Source organism: Nomia melanderi, chromosome 1 (genome assembly GCF_051020985.1).
Source record: "Nomia melanderi isolate GNS246 chromosome 1, iyNomMela1, whole genome shotgun sequence".
Taxonomy (NCBI): Eukaryota; Metazoa; Arthropoda; class Insecta; order Hymenoptera; family Halictidae; genus Nomia; species Nomia melanderi.
The window spans coordinates 16,362,603-16,379,065 of NC_134999.1; the positions used below are offsets into that span (position 1 = coordinate 16,362,603).

General features: G+C 28.2%; 4 protein-coding genes across 13 annotated transcripts; 1 reads left to right on the plus strand and 3 right to left on the minus strand.

The window, feature by feature from the left end:
* The first annotated feature begins 115 nt into the window (after positions 1-115).
* Positions 116-6,739, plus strand: Kat60 (katanin p60). 8 transcript variants are annotated; one of them, XM_031982551.2, is made up of 12 exons: positions 2,008-2,126; positions 2,472-2,503; positions 2,618-2,886; positions 2,971-3,106; positions 3,381-3,522; positions 3,600-3,690; positions 4,031-4,152; positions 4,215-4,394; positions 4,623-4,765; positions 4,867-4,979; positions 5,061-5,187; positions 5,258-6,739. In XM_031982551.2, the coding sequence occupies exons 3-12, from the start codon at positions 2,622-2,624 to the stop codon at positions 5,454-5,456; spliced, it is 1,518 nt and encodes a 505-aa protein (XP_031838411.1). In that variant the 5' UTR covers positions 2,008-2,126; positions 2,472-2,503; positions 2,618-2,621; the 3' UTR covers positions 5,457-6,739. The 8 variants fall into 8 exon arrangements, with proteins under 8 accessions (XP_076228450.1, XP_031838412.1, XP_031838413.1 ...); XM_031982547.2 differs by having other exon boundaries at positions 2,113-2,145; XM_031982548.2 differs by having other exon boundaries at positions 2,113-2,145; positions 3,381-3,513.
* LOC116429526 (peroxynitrite isomerase THAP4) lies at positions 795-2,035 on the minus strand. Of its 3 annotated transcripts, XM_031982555.2 has the most exons (4): positions 1,693-2,035; positions 1,457-1,513; positions 1,128-1,366; positions 795-1,062 (listed from the first exon to the last, which is right to left on the minus strand). In XM_031982555.2, exons 2-4 carry the CDS (start codon positions 1,509-1,511, stop codon positions 934-936), a joined length of 423 nt encoding a protein of 140 aa, XP_031838415.1. In that variant the 5' UTR covers positions 1,512-1,513; positions 1,693-2,035; the 3' UTR covers positions 795-933. The 3 variants fall into 3 exon arrangements, with proteins under 3 accessions (XP_031838415.1, XP_076228532.1, XP_031838414.1); XM_076372417.1 differs by lacking the exon at positions 1,693-2,035 and having other exon boundaries at positions 1,457-1,686; XM_031982554.2 differs by having other exon boundaries at positions 799-1,062; positions 1,128-1,513; positions 1,693-1,918.
* A 239-nt stretch (positions 6,740-6,978) lies between the features above and the next one.
* Positions 6,979-7,936, minus strand: LOC116429527 (RNA-binding motif protein, X-linked 2). The gene is made up of 4 exons (XM_031982556.2): positions 7,736-7,936; positions 7,492-7,644; positions 7,270-7,399; positions 6,979-7,113 (listed from the first exon to the last, which is right to left on the minus strand). The coding sequence occupies exons 1-4, from the start codon at positions 7,747-7,749 to the stop codon at positions 6,991-6,993; spliced, it is 420 nt and encodes a 139-aa protein (XP_031838416.1). The 5' UTR covers positions 7,750-7,936; the 3' UTR covers positions 6,979-6,990.
* A 2,279-nt stretch (positions 7,937-10,215) lies between these two features.
* Positions 10,216-16,296, minus strand: hop (tyrosine-protein kinase hopscotch). The gene is made up of 12 exons (XM_031982545.2): positions 15,942-16,296; positions 15,168-15,466; positions 14,670-15,029; positions 14,286-14,489; positions 13,736-14,016; positions 13,281-13,599; positions 12,428-12,817; positions 11,906-12,282; positions 11,567-11,763; positions 11,135-11,416; positions 10,721-11,058; positions 10,216-10,586 (listed from the first exon to the last, which is right to left on the minus strand). The coding sequence occupies exons 1-12, from the start codon at positions 16,041-16,043 to the stop codon at positions 10,253-10,255; spliced, it is 3,483 nt and encodes a 1,160-aa protein (XP_031838405.1). The 5' UTR covers positions 16,044-16,296; the 3' UTR covers positions 10,216-10,252.
* Positions 16,297-16,463: the final 167 nt, after the last annotated feature.

The window sequence follows — 16,463 nt, forward strand, 5'->3', positions numbered from 1 at the left end:
GTAGCTGTTTAGATTGTTTGCGAAATGAACCGTGTAACACGAGCACAAATGTCACTTGACGTTATTTGAAAAAATGCTGATGTATAGCGGTTCAAGAAAGATCTTTCTTTGTGTCGACACGGTGAGCAACTGTTCTATTTGACGTCGACCAACGGCACAGCCGGGGGTGTATCAGCAGGTACACGCAGGTGTTGTCCCTCCTCGTGCACCGACGTTGTACGTACAATAACAACAGAAAACTATATCAGTAATTATGAGAATCCAAAAATATTCTATCCTCGTACAGAAATTCATGGCTGCCAGACAGACTTATGGAATGAAAATATTTGATTCTACAATTTTACTTAATAATAATATTTTATTTCAACTAAATTGTGTCGTTTAAACTTTCAGTGCATTTTTGTAAAATATTAGTTACTCGATTTGGTCATACATTTTTTTCAAAAATGACAAAACGTATTACAAAACGCAATTTTCGTGTTTGTCCTTCGCGTGTCAACCGGTAATCTTGTGTCTTATATATAGTAGCGAGTATACATGGTATCTGCGTTTCGAAATTATTTTTCTGTCAAATAAACTATGGTAACCGTGTGTTTTTATGTGCACTTGTAAATATTTATTCATAAGGGGAAACGTTGGAAATTTGTTTGCATAGTAGCCATATCTGTAAAGAATGCAATGCAAAAATGAAAGAATATGAAAGGAGTACATTTAAAATAACGGAAGTTGTAGATTAAAATAATTTTGGAACTTAAAATGATTATGTTCATATTTTCTATGTTATCCACTTTTTTCCAAAAATATTTATTTTTCTTTGTAAAGTAATTAAAATAATTGTCAACAAATATTAGTTGTTAGCGAAATTGGTTAAACATCTTAAATTTATAAGGATTTAAAATCTTTTTCAAATTATATTTATATATAATTTATATTTTATGTCACATTATCACAGTCCTTAACATAAGTTGCAAGTAAATGTTCTTGTAGTTCTGGTGTAGCTTCAGTTGCCATGCATAATGTATGCTGTAAACAGCTTCCAATAAGTCTAAATTCTCTTTGTAGCTGTTGAAATTAATATTTGATTATACATTATGATTTATTGAATTTCCTCTATTTAATTATTATACCTTGGTGACTTTAGGCTCCCTTGCTCCTTTTGTTGGTATCTGTATGCTAGTGGTCTTCAATTTAATAACTTCATCTTCAACTACACCTTCTTCAATAGTTATAATGCCACGATTATGTGACAATAATAAAGACACTTTATTTGTATCAGGTATTATTCTCAAAAATCCCATTTCATAATGTATTGGTTGCTTGCTATCTGCATACCAACTTCTTGCAGTATAATTTAACATTGGTTGACCTATTGATTTGAAACTCATTTCCTCACAATATTTAAAAGACTTAATTGTTGGAAATTTACCAGAACCAGGCTTTATAGTTCTCCACGTACCATATAGCCAAGTTATTGGTTTGAGTGCCTCGTGCATTGGTAATTTTACATTCATATCTATTAAAACAAAAATTTGTTAAAATAGCTACATATATGTATATACTATAGTTTATCAAGATTAAAATTAAAAATAGTTAACATCATATAAGAAATCTGATTCATTCAAAAGTAAAATATATTTTGCCATGAAATATAACTTATTTAGAGAATATTGTCTAACTTGTCATATAACTAACCTGTACAAAGATAAAAACATATCCAACTATAAAAATAACGTATAAACTGTCTTTTTCACTGAACTTTGTCTAATTCTTATGTTATTCTTATTTATTGCTATAGTACTTTTGTATATTTTATTTTAAAGTAATAATAAATACAAATTTTTCAAAATTGAGTAAAATGAATAGAATTATTATAAATAAAAAGAAAAACATTTTTCCGAATAGTTATATAAATTTAAAGAAGACCGCGTCTACTGAATATCAATATGGCGACTGTAATTAACAAATTCGGGTGAATTATACCACATATATCGGTTTATGAATAAATACATTTTAATAGTTGTACGATAATGCAATTTTATTTACTAATTTGTATTACATCAATTATTAGTGACATTCAATAGTTTTTTATGTTACCTGAAGAACAGTTCAACATCGAGTATTGAAATGTGCGTACAGTTTGTGATGGTACTTAATAATTAATATTTAAAACGTCGATCAATAGATCATAACTCAATATATAGATACATATTTGTATATCAGTATTTAAATAATAAAGTAACATATATTTTAATAGTTTAATGTTCTATATATTTTCTGTTCGTGAGTTATAAAATTAATGTGCTGCAGAGCTTGAAGTGTTCACTTTTATTATCAAAAAGTGTGCTCATAATTTATTACATGTATCAAACAATTACATGTAATTTATTAAATATTATTGCAGTATTTTGATACCCTTATTTCTAAGTGACATTACATGTTTCAAGTATAAAACAAAAATATTATTTTTGTAGAACATTTGGTACAAATATACATTTTTTACACTGTTAGTATATTATTAAGTATATTAATCTAATGAATGTATGTAATCATACATACATTTACATACATAAATACAATTTTTCATGTGTAAATGTATATATATATATTATTTTGATAGAATCATGGCAATTTCAATCAATGAAATTTGTGAAAATACCAAACTGGCTCGTGAAATGGCATTAACTGGTAATTATGATACATCTGGAGTTTATTACCAAGGTGTTGTACAGCAAATCCATCGATTACTTGCAAGCATCGCAGATGCCACACGCAAAGCTAAATGGCAACTTGTCCAACATCAAATTGTTCAAGAATTTGAAAAAGTAAAGGCTACATCTAACACCTTACAACTTTTTAAAGTAGAAACCCATGGAGAGAGATTATTTGGTATTTTTATTATTATTGCTTATGACTAATTTTCATATGATAAAATCATTTATGGAAGTAAAATAGGAAAATTTAAATGTTTAGGTACTTCGTGTTTGTCATTTGAAGAACCTACAAGAGATCCAACCTTATGGACATATAATAATTCAGATACATCTTGGAGTCAAGCTCCAGTAAGAGATCCAGATGTATGGCCACCTTTAACACCAACAGAACAAAAGTATAATATATGTATATATATGTATTACTATTAACAGTGTTAATTTTTAAATGGAGCTTTGATACTAAAAATCTGATTATCTGGCATTATGATTTGAACAACAAATGACTATGAGTATCATAGTAAGATGTACTATTTCTTATGTTCACATACCTATAAATAGCAGAACATTGTTATACTCAGCTACAGACCTTTGGAAGTTATATGCCACATTTAGCTAAATGTTTTGTCCAGTTATCGCCCATTGTGTTAATATATAAAAATATGTTTTTAGAAACATAAGACCATTGAAAAATCAACCGAAACAACAAAATCGAACTAGCATACGAAAATCAGTTGCCACAGGGAAAAAACCAGACACCAAAACTGTTAAAAGAGATGACAAAAAGATGCCAAGAAAAGATGATGTAAATAAAGTTAGTTTATCCTTTCATCATAAGTAATTATACATGTGTAATATAATGATATCAGAGTACGTAAATATTGTTTGCAGGAAAAATCAGAAAACGAAAAAGTTGATATAGAAGTAGAAGAACGGAAATTTGAGCCATCTGGAAACGATAGAGATTTAGTAGACTTATTAGGTACTTACTGAAGTGAAAAATGTTTAAGAGATAATTTGAATAATTTTGAAGGACAAACATAATGTGCAACATTGTGTTCTGTATTGTCAAGGTCATTAGCATTTTTTATTATTTTATTATTACATTTTGAAGTAAGTGATAAGTACGAATTTGGATAAAGCAATAAAAAACAATAAATATCTGCTTTCATCCAAAAAAATATCATTGACCTTGACAACTTTGAAAACAATTATCTTGAAAAAAATATTGCACATCTTATTTCTTCTTCCAAAATACTTAAATGAATATATTTGGGGTTCTATGGAATGTTTTATGTATTTATAATATTGGATTTATATAGAAAGAGATATTGTTCAAAAGAATCCGAATATTCATTGGGATGATATAGCTGATTTGCATGAAGCAAAGCGATTATTAGAAGAAGCAGTTGTTCTTCCCATGTGGATGCCAGATTTCTTTAAAGTATGTATGTTCACAGTACATGCAATATCATATCATTGTATAAATTAACATTTTACGTTTAGGGAATTCGTCGTCCATGGAAAGGAGTACTTATGGTTGGACCACCAGGTACTGGGAAAACAATGCTTGCAAAAGCAGTAGCTACTGAATGTGGCACAACATTTTTTAATGTATCATCTTCTACCTTGACATCAAAGTATAGAGGAGAGTCTGAAAAACTTGTTCGCCTTCTTTTTGAAATGGCAAGTATGACTTGTAATAAAATATAACATTATTCTCACCAAAAATGAATTAATTTGATCAAAAATTATTATTTCTTATGTCTTCCAATAAAGCTATGGTATTTTTTAGTTTAGTACTTGACAAAATTGTTTATTTTATAATACTTTTTTTTTTATTTTTTTTATTTTTAAAATGATTTAACATTATATATAAATTTTCTACATGTACATATAAGTATATTTATACAGGCCAGATTTTATGCACCTAGCACTATATTCATAGACGAAATTGATTCCCTATGCTCTAGAAGAGGATCTGAATCTGAACATGAAGCTTCAAGACGAGTAAAGTCTGAACTTCTAGTTCAAATGGATGGTATAAGTTCAAACAGGTAGAAATATAGCATAAACTTATAAATTATGCACTGGTAAACATATCCAGTTATATGAATATATAAAAGCATAGTATACAATATAATATAAAATTCTTTAGCGAAGACCCAAGTAAAGTGGTGATGGTATTAGCAGCAACAAATTTTCCATGGGATATTGATGAAGCTCTTCGCAGACGTTTAGAGAAACGTATATATATACCACTACCAAATCGTGAGTTTCATAATAATTTATTTGTAAGTAGACATAAATTGTATATTACTTGCTCTTAATCTGCATGTATATGTTAAACAGATGAGGGCAGAGAAGCATTATTGAAAATTAATCTACGTGAAGTAAAAGTAGATTTTTCTGTAAATTTAGCAGATATTGCAAAGAAATTGGAAGGTTATTCTGGTGCAGATATTACAAATGTTTGCAGGTAAATTTACTTAAAACATAGCACGTTTAAAAGTGTTAAATATCGAATGTATTATATGAATTTTCTATAGAGATGCGTCCATGATGTCCATGCGAAGGAAAATTGCAGGATTAAAGCCAGATCAAATTAGACAACTGCCAAAAGAAGAATTAGATTTACCTGTATCTGCTTCAGATTTCGATGAAGCTGTAGAAAGGTGTAATAAGAGTGTTTCTCAAGAAGATTTAGAGAAGTATGAAAAATGGATGAGTGAATTTGGTTCATCCTGATAAAATTTTATTTAAAAAAAATATAATTACGTAACATTTTTTTGTTCTAATTAAAATTGTTTAAATTTTTCATTTATCAATACTAACATTTAATATACAAACGATCACTTCTTATGTAAATTAATCAGTATCTTAATTAATGGTTTCTTTAAAATGACATTCTTTGTTGTAGTGTATTGATTCATTTTTATTTTAACAAATTATTTTTTTTATATATCATTTCTTTTTTAAAATTAAAAATTTTTATTAACTCTGCTAACAAAAGTTTAAGATATGCGTACTAAAATGCCGCTGATTTATAAGTATTCATCTATAAAAGCTTAAAATAATAAAATATTTCTAAAACAATTATATAGGTAAATTATTGTTTAGTATTACTTATTATAAAAAATTAACAAACTTCATTAACTTTTTTAAATATTTTTTATTATACTTATCACAAAAATAATACTTATCTTTTTTATCATACATTCTTATAACTAATTTTAATATTTCATATATTACAAACTTTAATAAAAAATGTTTAAGTATTTTATTTATAATTCCGAGCAAATCAAATGAAATTATAAGGCTGTGTAAAATATGAATATTAAATCAAACGAGCACTACGAAATTTAATTGTACATGATAAATACGCTGTTATAATGACCTGCTTCGCTTCCAGAAATTATATTCAATTACGATTTATACAAATATAGAATAGAAAGTAAATAATTAAAGTTCAGAAACGTTACTGAAACTAATTCAGTCACTAAATGAAATTACAGAATTATTTAAAAAATTTTGAAAAAATATACAAATTACTAAAAAAGTTCTAGATTGGGTATTGTTTCTAATGAACAAGATATATCGGAAATGAACGAGATAAAGTCGATGTCAAACAATATATTAACTTCTAATCTAATATAAAAACTAATTTTTTATTACACTTTTATGGAACTTTTATCAAAAAATTAGAAAATTTGTTTGATCAAAATGGAATCAAACAAGATGTTATAGAATTTTGTTTACTTAATAATAATATTGTGAATGTATGTTTAAACATAATGTCTACTTAAATTATATTGTACATTGTATGATAGTAGTCATAATTGTCAGCACAAATTAAGGATATTATATAAGAAAAAAATGTAGTATGAAACATATTGTATTAAACAAGTGATATCTTATGGTAAAACATTTGTACTGTCAAAAATATTAAAAAATTAATAAAGTAAAACCACTAACTGTAAATGAATGTATCTCGAAATATATGTATATCATTCAAATAAAATAAAAGCAACTTCACATAATCTTTGTAGTTTTTTCTAAAATAAAGATTTGATAAATTACTACTACTGTTAATACTAAAGAGCTTGTAACCAGGTAAATATTTCTTTCAAAATATATTTTAATAATCTTGTAAAAATATAACTGTATAAGTATGCATTTACACGTCTTATACTAATTTAATTTATATCAATTTTAATGAACATTATGATTTTCTTAACATGTGAAAGATACCAATGAAATATACTAATGCATAACTTTATTACTAGATATTTTTTGGAGCACAGCCTTCTTTTCTCAATTGTTTGGTTTCTTCATCAATATTTTTTGAATCTTTTGGTGCTTTATAATTTGCAACATGATCAACTCTTATTGTTCTTCCTAAAATCTGAAATATATAATTATTACAATTAAACTATAGTGGTACCTCGAAATAGAGTATGCAAACAAGTTTATATGTAGAACAGTTTGTAAGTTGAGCTACCACCATGTATAATATTTAACTTGAATAGAGTAAATTATAATGGAAAATATGTGTATATACTTTTGTTCCATTAAAATTGTCAACGGCTAAAACCGTACTCCTTTGATCTTCATAACACAAAAATCCGTATCCTTTCTGTTTACCTGTATCCTTATCTCTAATTAAATTTATGTTTACTACTTCTCCATATCTAAGGAAATTTAATAGCATTATTATTTAGTAGATTAATGTACAGTATTAGCACATATTTATTTTGAATAGATAATTAAATAAGTAACTTACTGAGAGAATATAGTTACAATGTCCCCTTCTGTCAAATCGTATGGTAAACCACCAACAAAAATCCATGCACTATCTTTATATTGATCATGCCAAGATGTTTTACTATTTCTCAGTAAATCTTGTTCGCCCAACTTCTGAATATTTTTTACATTTCTAAAAACATTTTATAACAATTTTTGTTAAAAGAAATGAAATACCATAAAATAATCTCATTAACGTTTTGTAATTAAAATAATATACTCACGTTAACGGATTCATTATATACTATATAACCAATTTATGCTATACGTAACAATTTTTAGTACTCTGTTTATATACATATATTAATTATTCAGATGAAACTAGTACCTAAGAAAATTATTACTGTTCAGTCACTGTATAAATACGAACTGTCACAACAAAATCACGTGGCTTTGGTATGGTTTTAAACAAAAGAATTATGTGATATAGATGGATAACTTTTATTCAATTCTCGATCACTATAACTTACAACGCCGCTCTGTGTTGTGATTTATAACTAAATATTGATAGCGGCAAAATATGAGTTCTATATTTTGTAACTACATTATTTTTTTATCATTTTTTACTTATTCATTATCTATAATTGCTACATTGTTTAATTGCATCACTTAATTGATAATTACCTTGTTATCTTTTAAGTAATTGACATGTGAAAACCATTGTAATTATTACGGCATATAGCTACTTCTTAGATAGACTGCAAATTACGAATAATATGGATAAAATAAATTTTACATGTAGTAACAAAACTAATTTAATTTATTAAATAAAATTACAAAGTGTATATTATTTGTTTAAAAAACATATACAGATCAGAGCAGAACTGCAATTGGAAAAACATTGCAAATAATAGTTAGACATGTATTTATCACACTAATTTTAAGTTAAAAGTCTGTTACATAAAAATATGTACCGAAAGTTGAAAAGGCTGGTGAAAAAGTAATACCAGTTTATTATGATATTAATATCATATTTTCTGTAATCAGTGATTGCTCTCCAAAGTTTTTATGGTTCTATTTCATCATTCTGTAAACTTTTTAATTTTGAATTAATTTGTAACAATAATTATAAATTTAATTAATTTATACAATTAATTAGTTAATAAAGAATTTGTCTAACGATAACTAAAAACCGCCACTACCCCATCTACCAACCCAATCAAAAGTTTTGAATTTGATTTACTTGTAAAAATGTGAGTAACACACCTTATACACTACCTACATGCAAAATTTGAGCTTAATCGATGACACAACGTCGTAGGATCTACTTATAAATAATTTTTTTTTTAACTTTGCACTAGGTTTATGTAAGTGAGACCTATTGACAGTGGATAAGGTATACTTGTGCTTGATTGTACTTTCGTTAAATAAAAGTCACTAATCTATTGTTAAATATTGAAAATGTATATTCAAAAATAAATAAGTTTTTATTTTATTTTAGTCATTGATGTACTCGTACATGTATAACATGTTTTGGTTTTCATGTAAGTTCAGATTGTATTACTCACTTTCGAATAATCTCACTTACATGTTATCTGAAGAGCGAAATGTAATTTTACATTTACATTATTTCAGTTACTTATTTAGACCTTAAATTGGTAAAGGATTATAATTACATAGTGTTTCTATACGATCATAAATTACATACAGTGTTTCAACATTTTGTAAGTATGGAACAGTTTTTCATAATTGGCTTTGTTTTTGAGAATATTGGATTCAAATGTTGATCAAAACATAAATTGAAGTAAAATAATGGTAACTTTATCTGTGGTAAAGATCAAATTCTGCTTATTCCAATATACTTTCTGGGTATATTCATGTTTATTTTTTAATAAAGTGTATATATGACGTTTCCTGAACTATAAAAAAATGCTACTCTGTATTTTCAATTCATCTTTTGAGGTAGAACGATCACCCTTCACATTGTGCCATCTGTTATGAAACACTCTGTATACGTTCTTTAATTTGCCATGAAAATTATAACTACTTCCAAGAAATTAAATGTAAACATAATATAGAATAATTGTTTTTTTTTTAATATTTTTAAAAATCGCGATTGAATTATATTATGATATTAAAATTTCATACGTGTCAATCTCTCGTCGTTAAGGTACCAGTACAAATCTCGTATTTTTTACATGTTTCTGGCACCAGTAAGATATATGTACCTGAACAACTATTTATTTATACCGTTTCTGCACCAATATAGTCTTAGGTAAATCTTATTTGCATGTTGTGTTAATTTTAATAAAATAACACGAAGAAACATTAAATAATACTTCTTGACTACTGTTGCACAAATCAGTCACGCATATCCTAGCAGGCATCACAAATGTTTCTTCATTGCGCGCTTGACACAATTAAGGGCCTAAACTGAATGCCTACTACAATAAAATTTTGTCTTTAAAATTGCAGAAAAATAAATTAATATAATTAAGAACGACTAAAATCACTTTGTAACTAACTTAAATTATTTTTAAGTATAATGAGTCATATTTCACTTTGCCATGTTCAATTATAAGATACTTTGCATAACAATCTCAAAGTATCGATATTAAATTGTATCGACACAACTCTGTTTATAATAAAATACTAAATTGTACACGATTATACTTCAAACTTTATACCCTTTCTTACCTTATATGATAATCATATTATATAGATACACGTTGACTTCGACGTCACAGTGAACACGTTAACACAATTTTTTCTTTTCCATTTTCTATTTAATCCTATATTTGTTAATATTCAGTAAGGAGATCTCTAATATCTTTACAAAGAGCTGTAAAGTCTGGCCTCTGATGGCTTTGCCAATGCCAACAAGGATACATGATTTTTACATAAATAGCTTGTGGACAAGTGGAAGGACAAGGAAGACGAGTGCCTCTTTCTAATGCAGCTAATAATTCTGTGCTTCCTTTTTCCTGTTCATTTTGTAGACGTTCCGTACTTGAATCGACGCCAGGTAAACGTGGTTCTTCACCAAAACCAAATGTTTCATACATTGTCACACCAAAAGACCAAACATCCGATCGAGTAGAAAATTTTCCATCCCTAATGCTTTCAGGAGCATACCTAAACAATGAATGTTCTTTAAATTCGACTTTATAATTAACTAAATTTGAATTAATTCAATTTAACAAAATACAAACTGCATTACCATTGTATATTTTTAAATGTTATATTAATATTGCATTCGTTATATTTACCATTTAATAGGAAGTCCACGATCTGTTTGCAAAATATAATAATCGTTCTTTCCCGTCACTTGGGCCAGCCCAAAATCACTAATTTTAACTTTATTTTCATCAGCAACTAAGATATTTCTCGCAGCTAGATCTCTGTGAACAATGCTCTTACTACCCAAATAATCCATTCCTGTTGCAATATCTAAAGCAAAACCTAGCAATCTCCTATGCGTCAGTTCTTGTTTATGAATGGCTAGATAACTTTGCAGTGAACCATGTTTCACATATTCCATTACTAAACAGACTTCTGGCTCCGATATTACTCCAAGAATTTCCACTACATTCGGGTGTTTCAGGGTCTAAATTACATTTTAAAGATAGACTATAGTATAATTAAAATAAATATTAGACAATGTTCTGTAGTACTTTAAATACCTTCATTATGTCAATTTCTCTTTCAAAATCTCGTATATCAGCTTCGAGTGCTCTAGTTTTTAATTTCTTTATAGCAACTTGTTGCGGTTCTATGTCCTTTCCATTTTCTCTTTCAAGAGTTCCCCTATAAACTTCTCCATAAAAACCTTGACCAATTCTGCCTTGTAAAATTACATTGCAATCTATATCTAATTCGTATATGCCTGTCAATTGACCTAAAGAACCATCGCTACTTCCTCTAGAACCACAATCGTCTGCTCCTGGTTCATTCCTTCCTATTACCTAATATTATAAAATCTTTTTTACTGTTGCAAGTCTTGTAAATTATTATAACTAGCACATATAAGTACAATTTTATAAATTTACAAATAAAACAATCATATTTAACGTAATATTACAAGTATATATAGTACATACAACAGTAGATATTACCTCGCCCAAGTCACCGTGATGTCCAATTCGAAGAGCTTGAGTGGAGTGTTCAATACGATTCATATTAGAAATCCTAGTTTGAGAAATTGAGCAACCTTCTGATTCTCGTCTAGCACTAGATAACCAATCTAAATACGCAGAAAGGTCTTCAGTACTACCTATGTAATTTTCACTAGTATTCATTAAACATTGCATACCTAGAATACAAATAAAATAGTTATAAAATAAGTTCGAGTTCGAGTTCGAATTTAACAATTTACTACGCTAATTCATTAATGCATATGTCAAAAAGAATATAAAAATAATCTTAAATACAATTAAGGAACAGTTGTATCTTACTATCATCCGTATCATTCCAGGGAAGGCTTGTATTTTCAGTAAATAGACTACTAGACCTTGAATCACTGTTTATTGATCTACTATCAGTATTATCTGAATGATCTTCATCAAGCTTTTTTGATTCAGAGTTGAATAATTTAGGAAAAGCAGTTGTATAAGCATGACTTCGGCGAGAATTGTAGACTTGATATAAAATTTGATTTATATCTCTCATAATTGCTTGTGGCTGTTTTCTAGAACCACTCGAATCTCCCCAACAATCTAACATTAATCTATAGACTTCTGTGGGACAAGAGTTTGGAATTGGTAAACGCTTCCCAGATTCGTAGTACCTTTTCATAATAGCAGCATTCCGAAAGTCTAATAATGTAGCTCCTCTAAAATAAAATAATATTTAATTTAAAATACTACATTAAATGTAATTATCTACTGCAATATAAACATTCCATTATTTGAAATATATATGATTTGATAAATATTGAAAAACACCTTCTAATTAAAACATGAATCGAATGATATTACCTAGCAAAAATTTGCCAAATCGTTGTTCCAACAGCCCAAACATCTGCACGGAAACTGTGTCTAGCTAGGTCTGGATCATTATAAGTTTCAGGAGGTAACCAATGAATATCTGTTTCCGTATATACAAATAATCCCGGGTCAGCTAGTTTTACTACGAAACTGTTATTAGTGTGAGCGTGTACTAGGAGCTTATTGCATCTAATGTTGCCGTGAACTACACCATTTTCTTCGAGGTGCCAAAGCGCAGTAGCTAAACAAGCTGTTGCTTCTACCATGTCTACAGTTTTAATAGTTTGAGAGGAAGAACTACGTAAATATTCATCAAGAGGACCAAGTCGTACCAATTCCAAAACCATTCCAATCGATGGTGTGACTGTTAATCCATATAATCTGAAGAAATATACATACTTATTAATTTTCTTATATAATCAACGGTAATGTAACCATATCTCAACATAATGAATATTTTCATATTTTTAGACTTAAGACGAACCGTACCAGGTTCATCAAATGACCGGATTAAAAATTCTGTTTTGTTTTTGTTTCCACTAAGAAAAATGTATCATCTAACTTTTCTACTTTTATTTTGTGGCCAGTTATTTAACTGGTGTTAGTAAGAATAATTATAAGTGTCGGACGGTTAGTGTTAATAAAAATATATCCAACGAACAATTTAATATTTATTTATGAATTAAAACGTGAACGAGAATGTAACGCGTGTGAGAAGAAGATTTTGTACACCTAACATAGCCAAGATTTTTAAGTGTATAACCGCGTCAGAATTTACCTTTATGACCTTGTAAAGTACCTATACATACATGGAAAATCATATTGAAAATACATTTTCCATTACCTTGCAAGTGTTCCAGACCGTAATTGACACCACTTTCCAGCAAGTTCCAAAAATTCTTTTGTATAATTAGCTTCTTCTTCCTGTTTTAAAATTTTTAGTGCGACCTCTAATTTTTTTCCTTTAGTTAATCTCCAAATTCCTCTATGAAGGGCCGTTGGTGAATAATGTTGAGTTTCTCTTAAAAAAAGTTTATAAATTTCAAGTTGATTTCGTGGTACACAACGCGGTCCAGTTTCCAAAACTGATGCAACAATTTCTTCATCAGCTGCTACTTCACTGACTGCACTTTCAGGAGCGCAAAGCAGTAATGATGATTTATCTAAAACATAATTAAAGAAAACAGCATAGTGTTATTCTTATACTTCTCATTTATATTTATTAAATTCTTAATTTTATTTTTAATTGTAAATAGTTAAAATAGTATTACATTAATAGTAAATATTAATTTTATTTACCATATTCTGATGGTGGTAAACATTCTGAGAGATATGAACTTCCTTCGGTATCTTTAAAAGATGCAACACATTGAGCCAACGAATTATATTGGCCAGAAATACCGGTAATAATAAAGTCATCCGATGAAACTCGCTCTTCTATCCTTTTCGTAAACAATTTTCCTTCCTTATTACACGCATCTAAATAGAATACATTGTATTCTGTTTCACTTTCCCTAAGTAAGTAAGAGCCAGGTTTATTGGCACGTTTTTGCTGAAGTTTCGCATATGAGAATTCTTGCCTAAAATATATCATTTTTGGATTATTTTGCTTATACCTTTTCAAGTCATTTAACTGTTAAGTATTTTAATGTTATAATAGTGTAATATGACTTCAGTGTGCAAATATTTTAAGAAATAGTAACAAATTTCATGTATTAAAATAAAATGCACCTATTAAAATATTTCACAACATGAAAACATATTTATTTAAACATTGAATATTTGCAAACCTAAAATCAGAATGTAATTATAAATTTAAAAATGCAAACAATATTAATATGAATCTTACCCAACTGGACCATGACATTTGAGTTTATGCAGTCTTTCTAAAGTAGGAGTAACAATTTCACCGCATAAATTAAATGTCCATTTTACCGCTAATCGATAATAGCCATCCAAGGCAGAAACAAAGGACATTAAATGTGCATTGTTTGTAAATTTTAAATACGATGGTATACCATTTTTCCTTGAAATTTCTACTGTATTGTCTTGTCTGAAACATAATGAATACAATAAATTTCTGCTTACGCAAGATTTTTTAATAAATTAATACAAGTGAGTTTAAAAGATTGTTTCTAATAATTATTCCTAATAATAAAAATAATTATTTGCTTGAATAAAATTATGTAATTAAAATCTTCACCTTGATGTACATGTATATTATATATATTACCTTATAGAAACAAAACACAAATCTTCAATTGCGCATAATGTAGTCCATACAGTAGCAACAGTTTCACAGTACTTGACTGCGTCTACATTAACTCTCAACATTACTTTTGTTGGAGGATTTTGAAGACCTCTATCCATCAACACTTCATATTCTTCATATGGATAGTTCGGCGCCATGCATTCAAATTGCTTAAGGTATTGTTCTTTAACATAACTTGCATCATATCCAGAAATCTTACGGAGAGCATTATGTATTGGTTTTTTAATGAAAAATGCATGACGTTTTATGCATTCCTTAGGAATATATTTTCTATATTCTGACTCCACTGTTTCTCTGGGTACTCTTTTTTCTAACATTACTCTGTGAAAAATATTATGGAAACTTATGTTGATGACTCGTATAAAGAAAAATAATTTATTCATGTACATTTATGCTATGTATACTATATAATTTAATGGTAACTTAAAAATATTAAATTATTTTAAACTAGTTACATACCTATACATATCGCAAACACCAAGTCCAATAAGTTCTTGTTTATGTCTTTCATAAACAATGTCTGGTACTTTATTATCCATAACATCTGAGCGTGCTTGTTGAAAGTAATAGTCATAGGCATTTGTATCTATTTGCTGTAATCTACGTAAACTCGAAGGTTTAAATCTAAGTCTTAGATCAAATTTATTTTTATTTTTCGATTCTAAACGATGTGATAATGGATACCAAAGTTTTGTATAATGATTCCTAAGCGCAAAAAGATGTCTGGCAACTGGTCCTACTCCTACAGATTTACAGACCTATAAATTGATATATCATATGTATATTTTATATTTGAGAAATTATGTAATCAATATCAATTGCAGTCAAAAGAAACATAAAATATTCTTAACTTTAACTTCATAGTATATGCAAGTTATTTAAGTAAAAGTATATAAAATATTCATCTAAAATTAGAAAATGTACATTAAATATACATTTGCATTAGATGTAAATTACATTGATTACATTAAATTTAAAATTATTATTTAGTTAAATTTACTTTAGGTCTACTAAAATCTTATTTAAAAACTCGAAGGTAAAACATCATATGATTAAATTCTGTGACAATTTATGAAAAATTGAAATATCAAGTGTTTATGATATTTTTCTTATAATATCTTAAAAGTAATATATCTTCTTCCATCCTCAAAAATGTCGAAATAAAATTGAAATTTCATTCTAAAATAGTATGATTATACAGATAAACACGAGTAGCTCTTGAAATTCATTTACCTTGATACAAAGATCCTCAATTGTTTGACCATACTTAATTACAACTGTCAATTCTTTTTCTTCGTTTGCAACATAAACGGTCGCTGATCGATCGTTTTCCATTGTTGGAACAAGTGCACGCTCTTTTCACATTTTGTTATTTGGATTATAAACCTAATTGTGTTTTAATGGTTGTTTATTTACAACGCGAGCCCTCAGTAGTGCGCATGTCACTAAGAAACATAAAGTGCATACATTGATCACAGATTAGGTCAGAGGTGTCTAACTCAATCCCCTCAGGCTAGTAACTCGAAAACAGCGTTCCCCCATCAGCTCTACTGAGAGCTGTTCGAAACCACAGACAAGGTATAAGATAGATGTAACATGCAATGTAAAATTTTGTCACAAGGTCTCGGGGGTCCTAGGACGCCTTTATCATTTTTATGTCACACCCTGTCATATCGACTAAGGCTGGTTTTGCATGACAGCGCTATAAGTGACAGGAATAAGAATCAAAACTATTGAAATTTTAAGTGACAATCA

Bases quoted from the DNA above. Each gene is read 5' to 3' on its own strand.
- LOC116429526 (XM_031982554.2), bottom strand. From the start codon at position 1,511: ATGAATGTAAAATTACCAATGCACGAGGCACTCAAACCAATAACTTGG. The intron at 1,063-1,127 runs GTATAATAATTA...TAATTTCAACAG, and splicing joins GGGAGCCTAAAGTCACCAAG to CTACAAAGAGAATTTAGACT.
- Kat60 (XM_031982547.2), top strand. From the start codon at position 2,125: ATGTGCGTACAGTTTGTGATG. The intron at 3,523-3,599 runs GTTAGTTTATCC...TATTGTTTGCAG, and splicing joins GAAAAGATGATGTAAATAAA to GAAAAATCAGAAAACGAAAA. The intron at 4,766-4,866 runs GTAGAAATATAG...AAAATTCTTTAG, and splicing joins GATGGTATAAGTTCAAACAG to CGAAGACCCAAGTAAAGTGG.
- LOC116429527 (XM_031982556.2), bottom strand. The intron at 7,400-7,491 runs GTAAGTTACTTA...AAATTTCCTTAG, and splicing joins ATTGTAACTATATTCTCTCA to ATATGGAGAAGTAGTAAACA. The intron at 7,114-7,269 runs GTATATACACAT...TATATATTTCAG, and splicing joins ACAATTTTAATGGAACAAAA to ATTTTAGGAAGAACAATAAG.
- hop (XM_031982545.2), bottom strand. From the start codon at position 16,043: ATGGAAAACGATCGATCAGCGACCGTTTATGTTGCAAACGAAGAAAAA. The intron at 15,030-15,167 runs GTATGTAACTAG...TATTTTTCACAG, and splicing joins GGTGTTTGCGATATGTATAG to AGTAATGTTAGAAAAAAGAG. The intron at 13,600-13,735 runs GTAAATAAAATT...ATTATGTTTTAG, and splicing joins TTTACCACCATCAGAATATG to ATAAATCATCATTACTGCTT.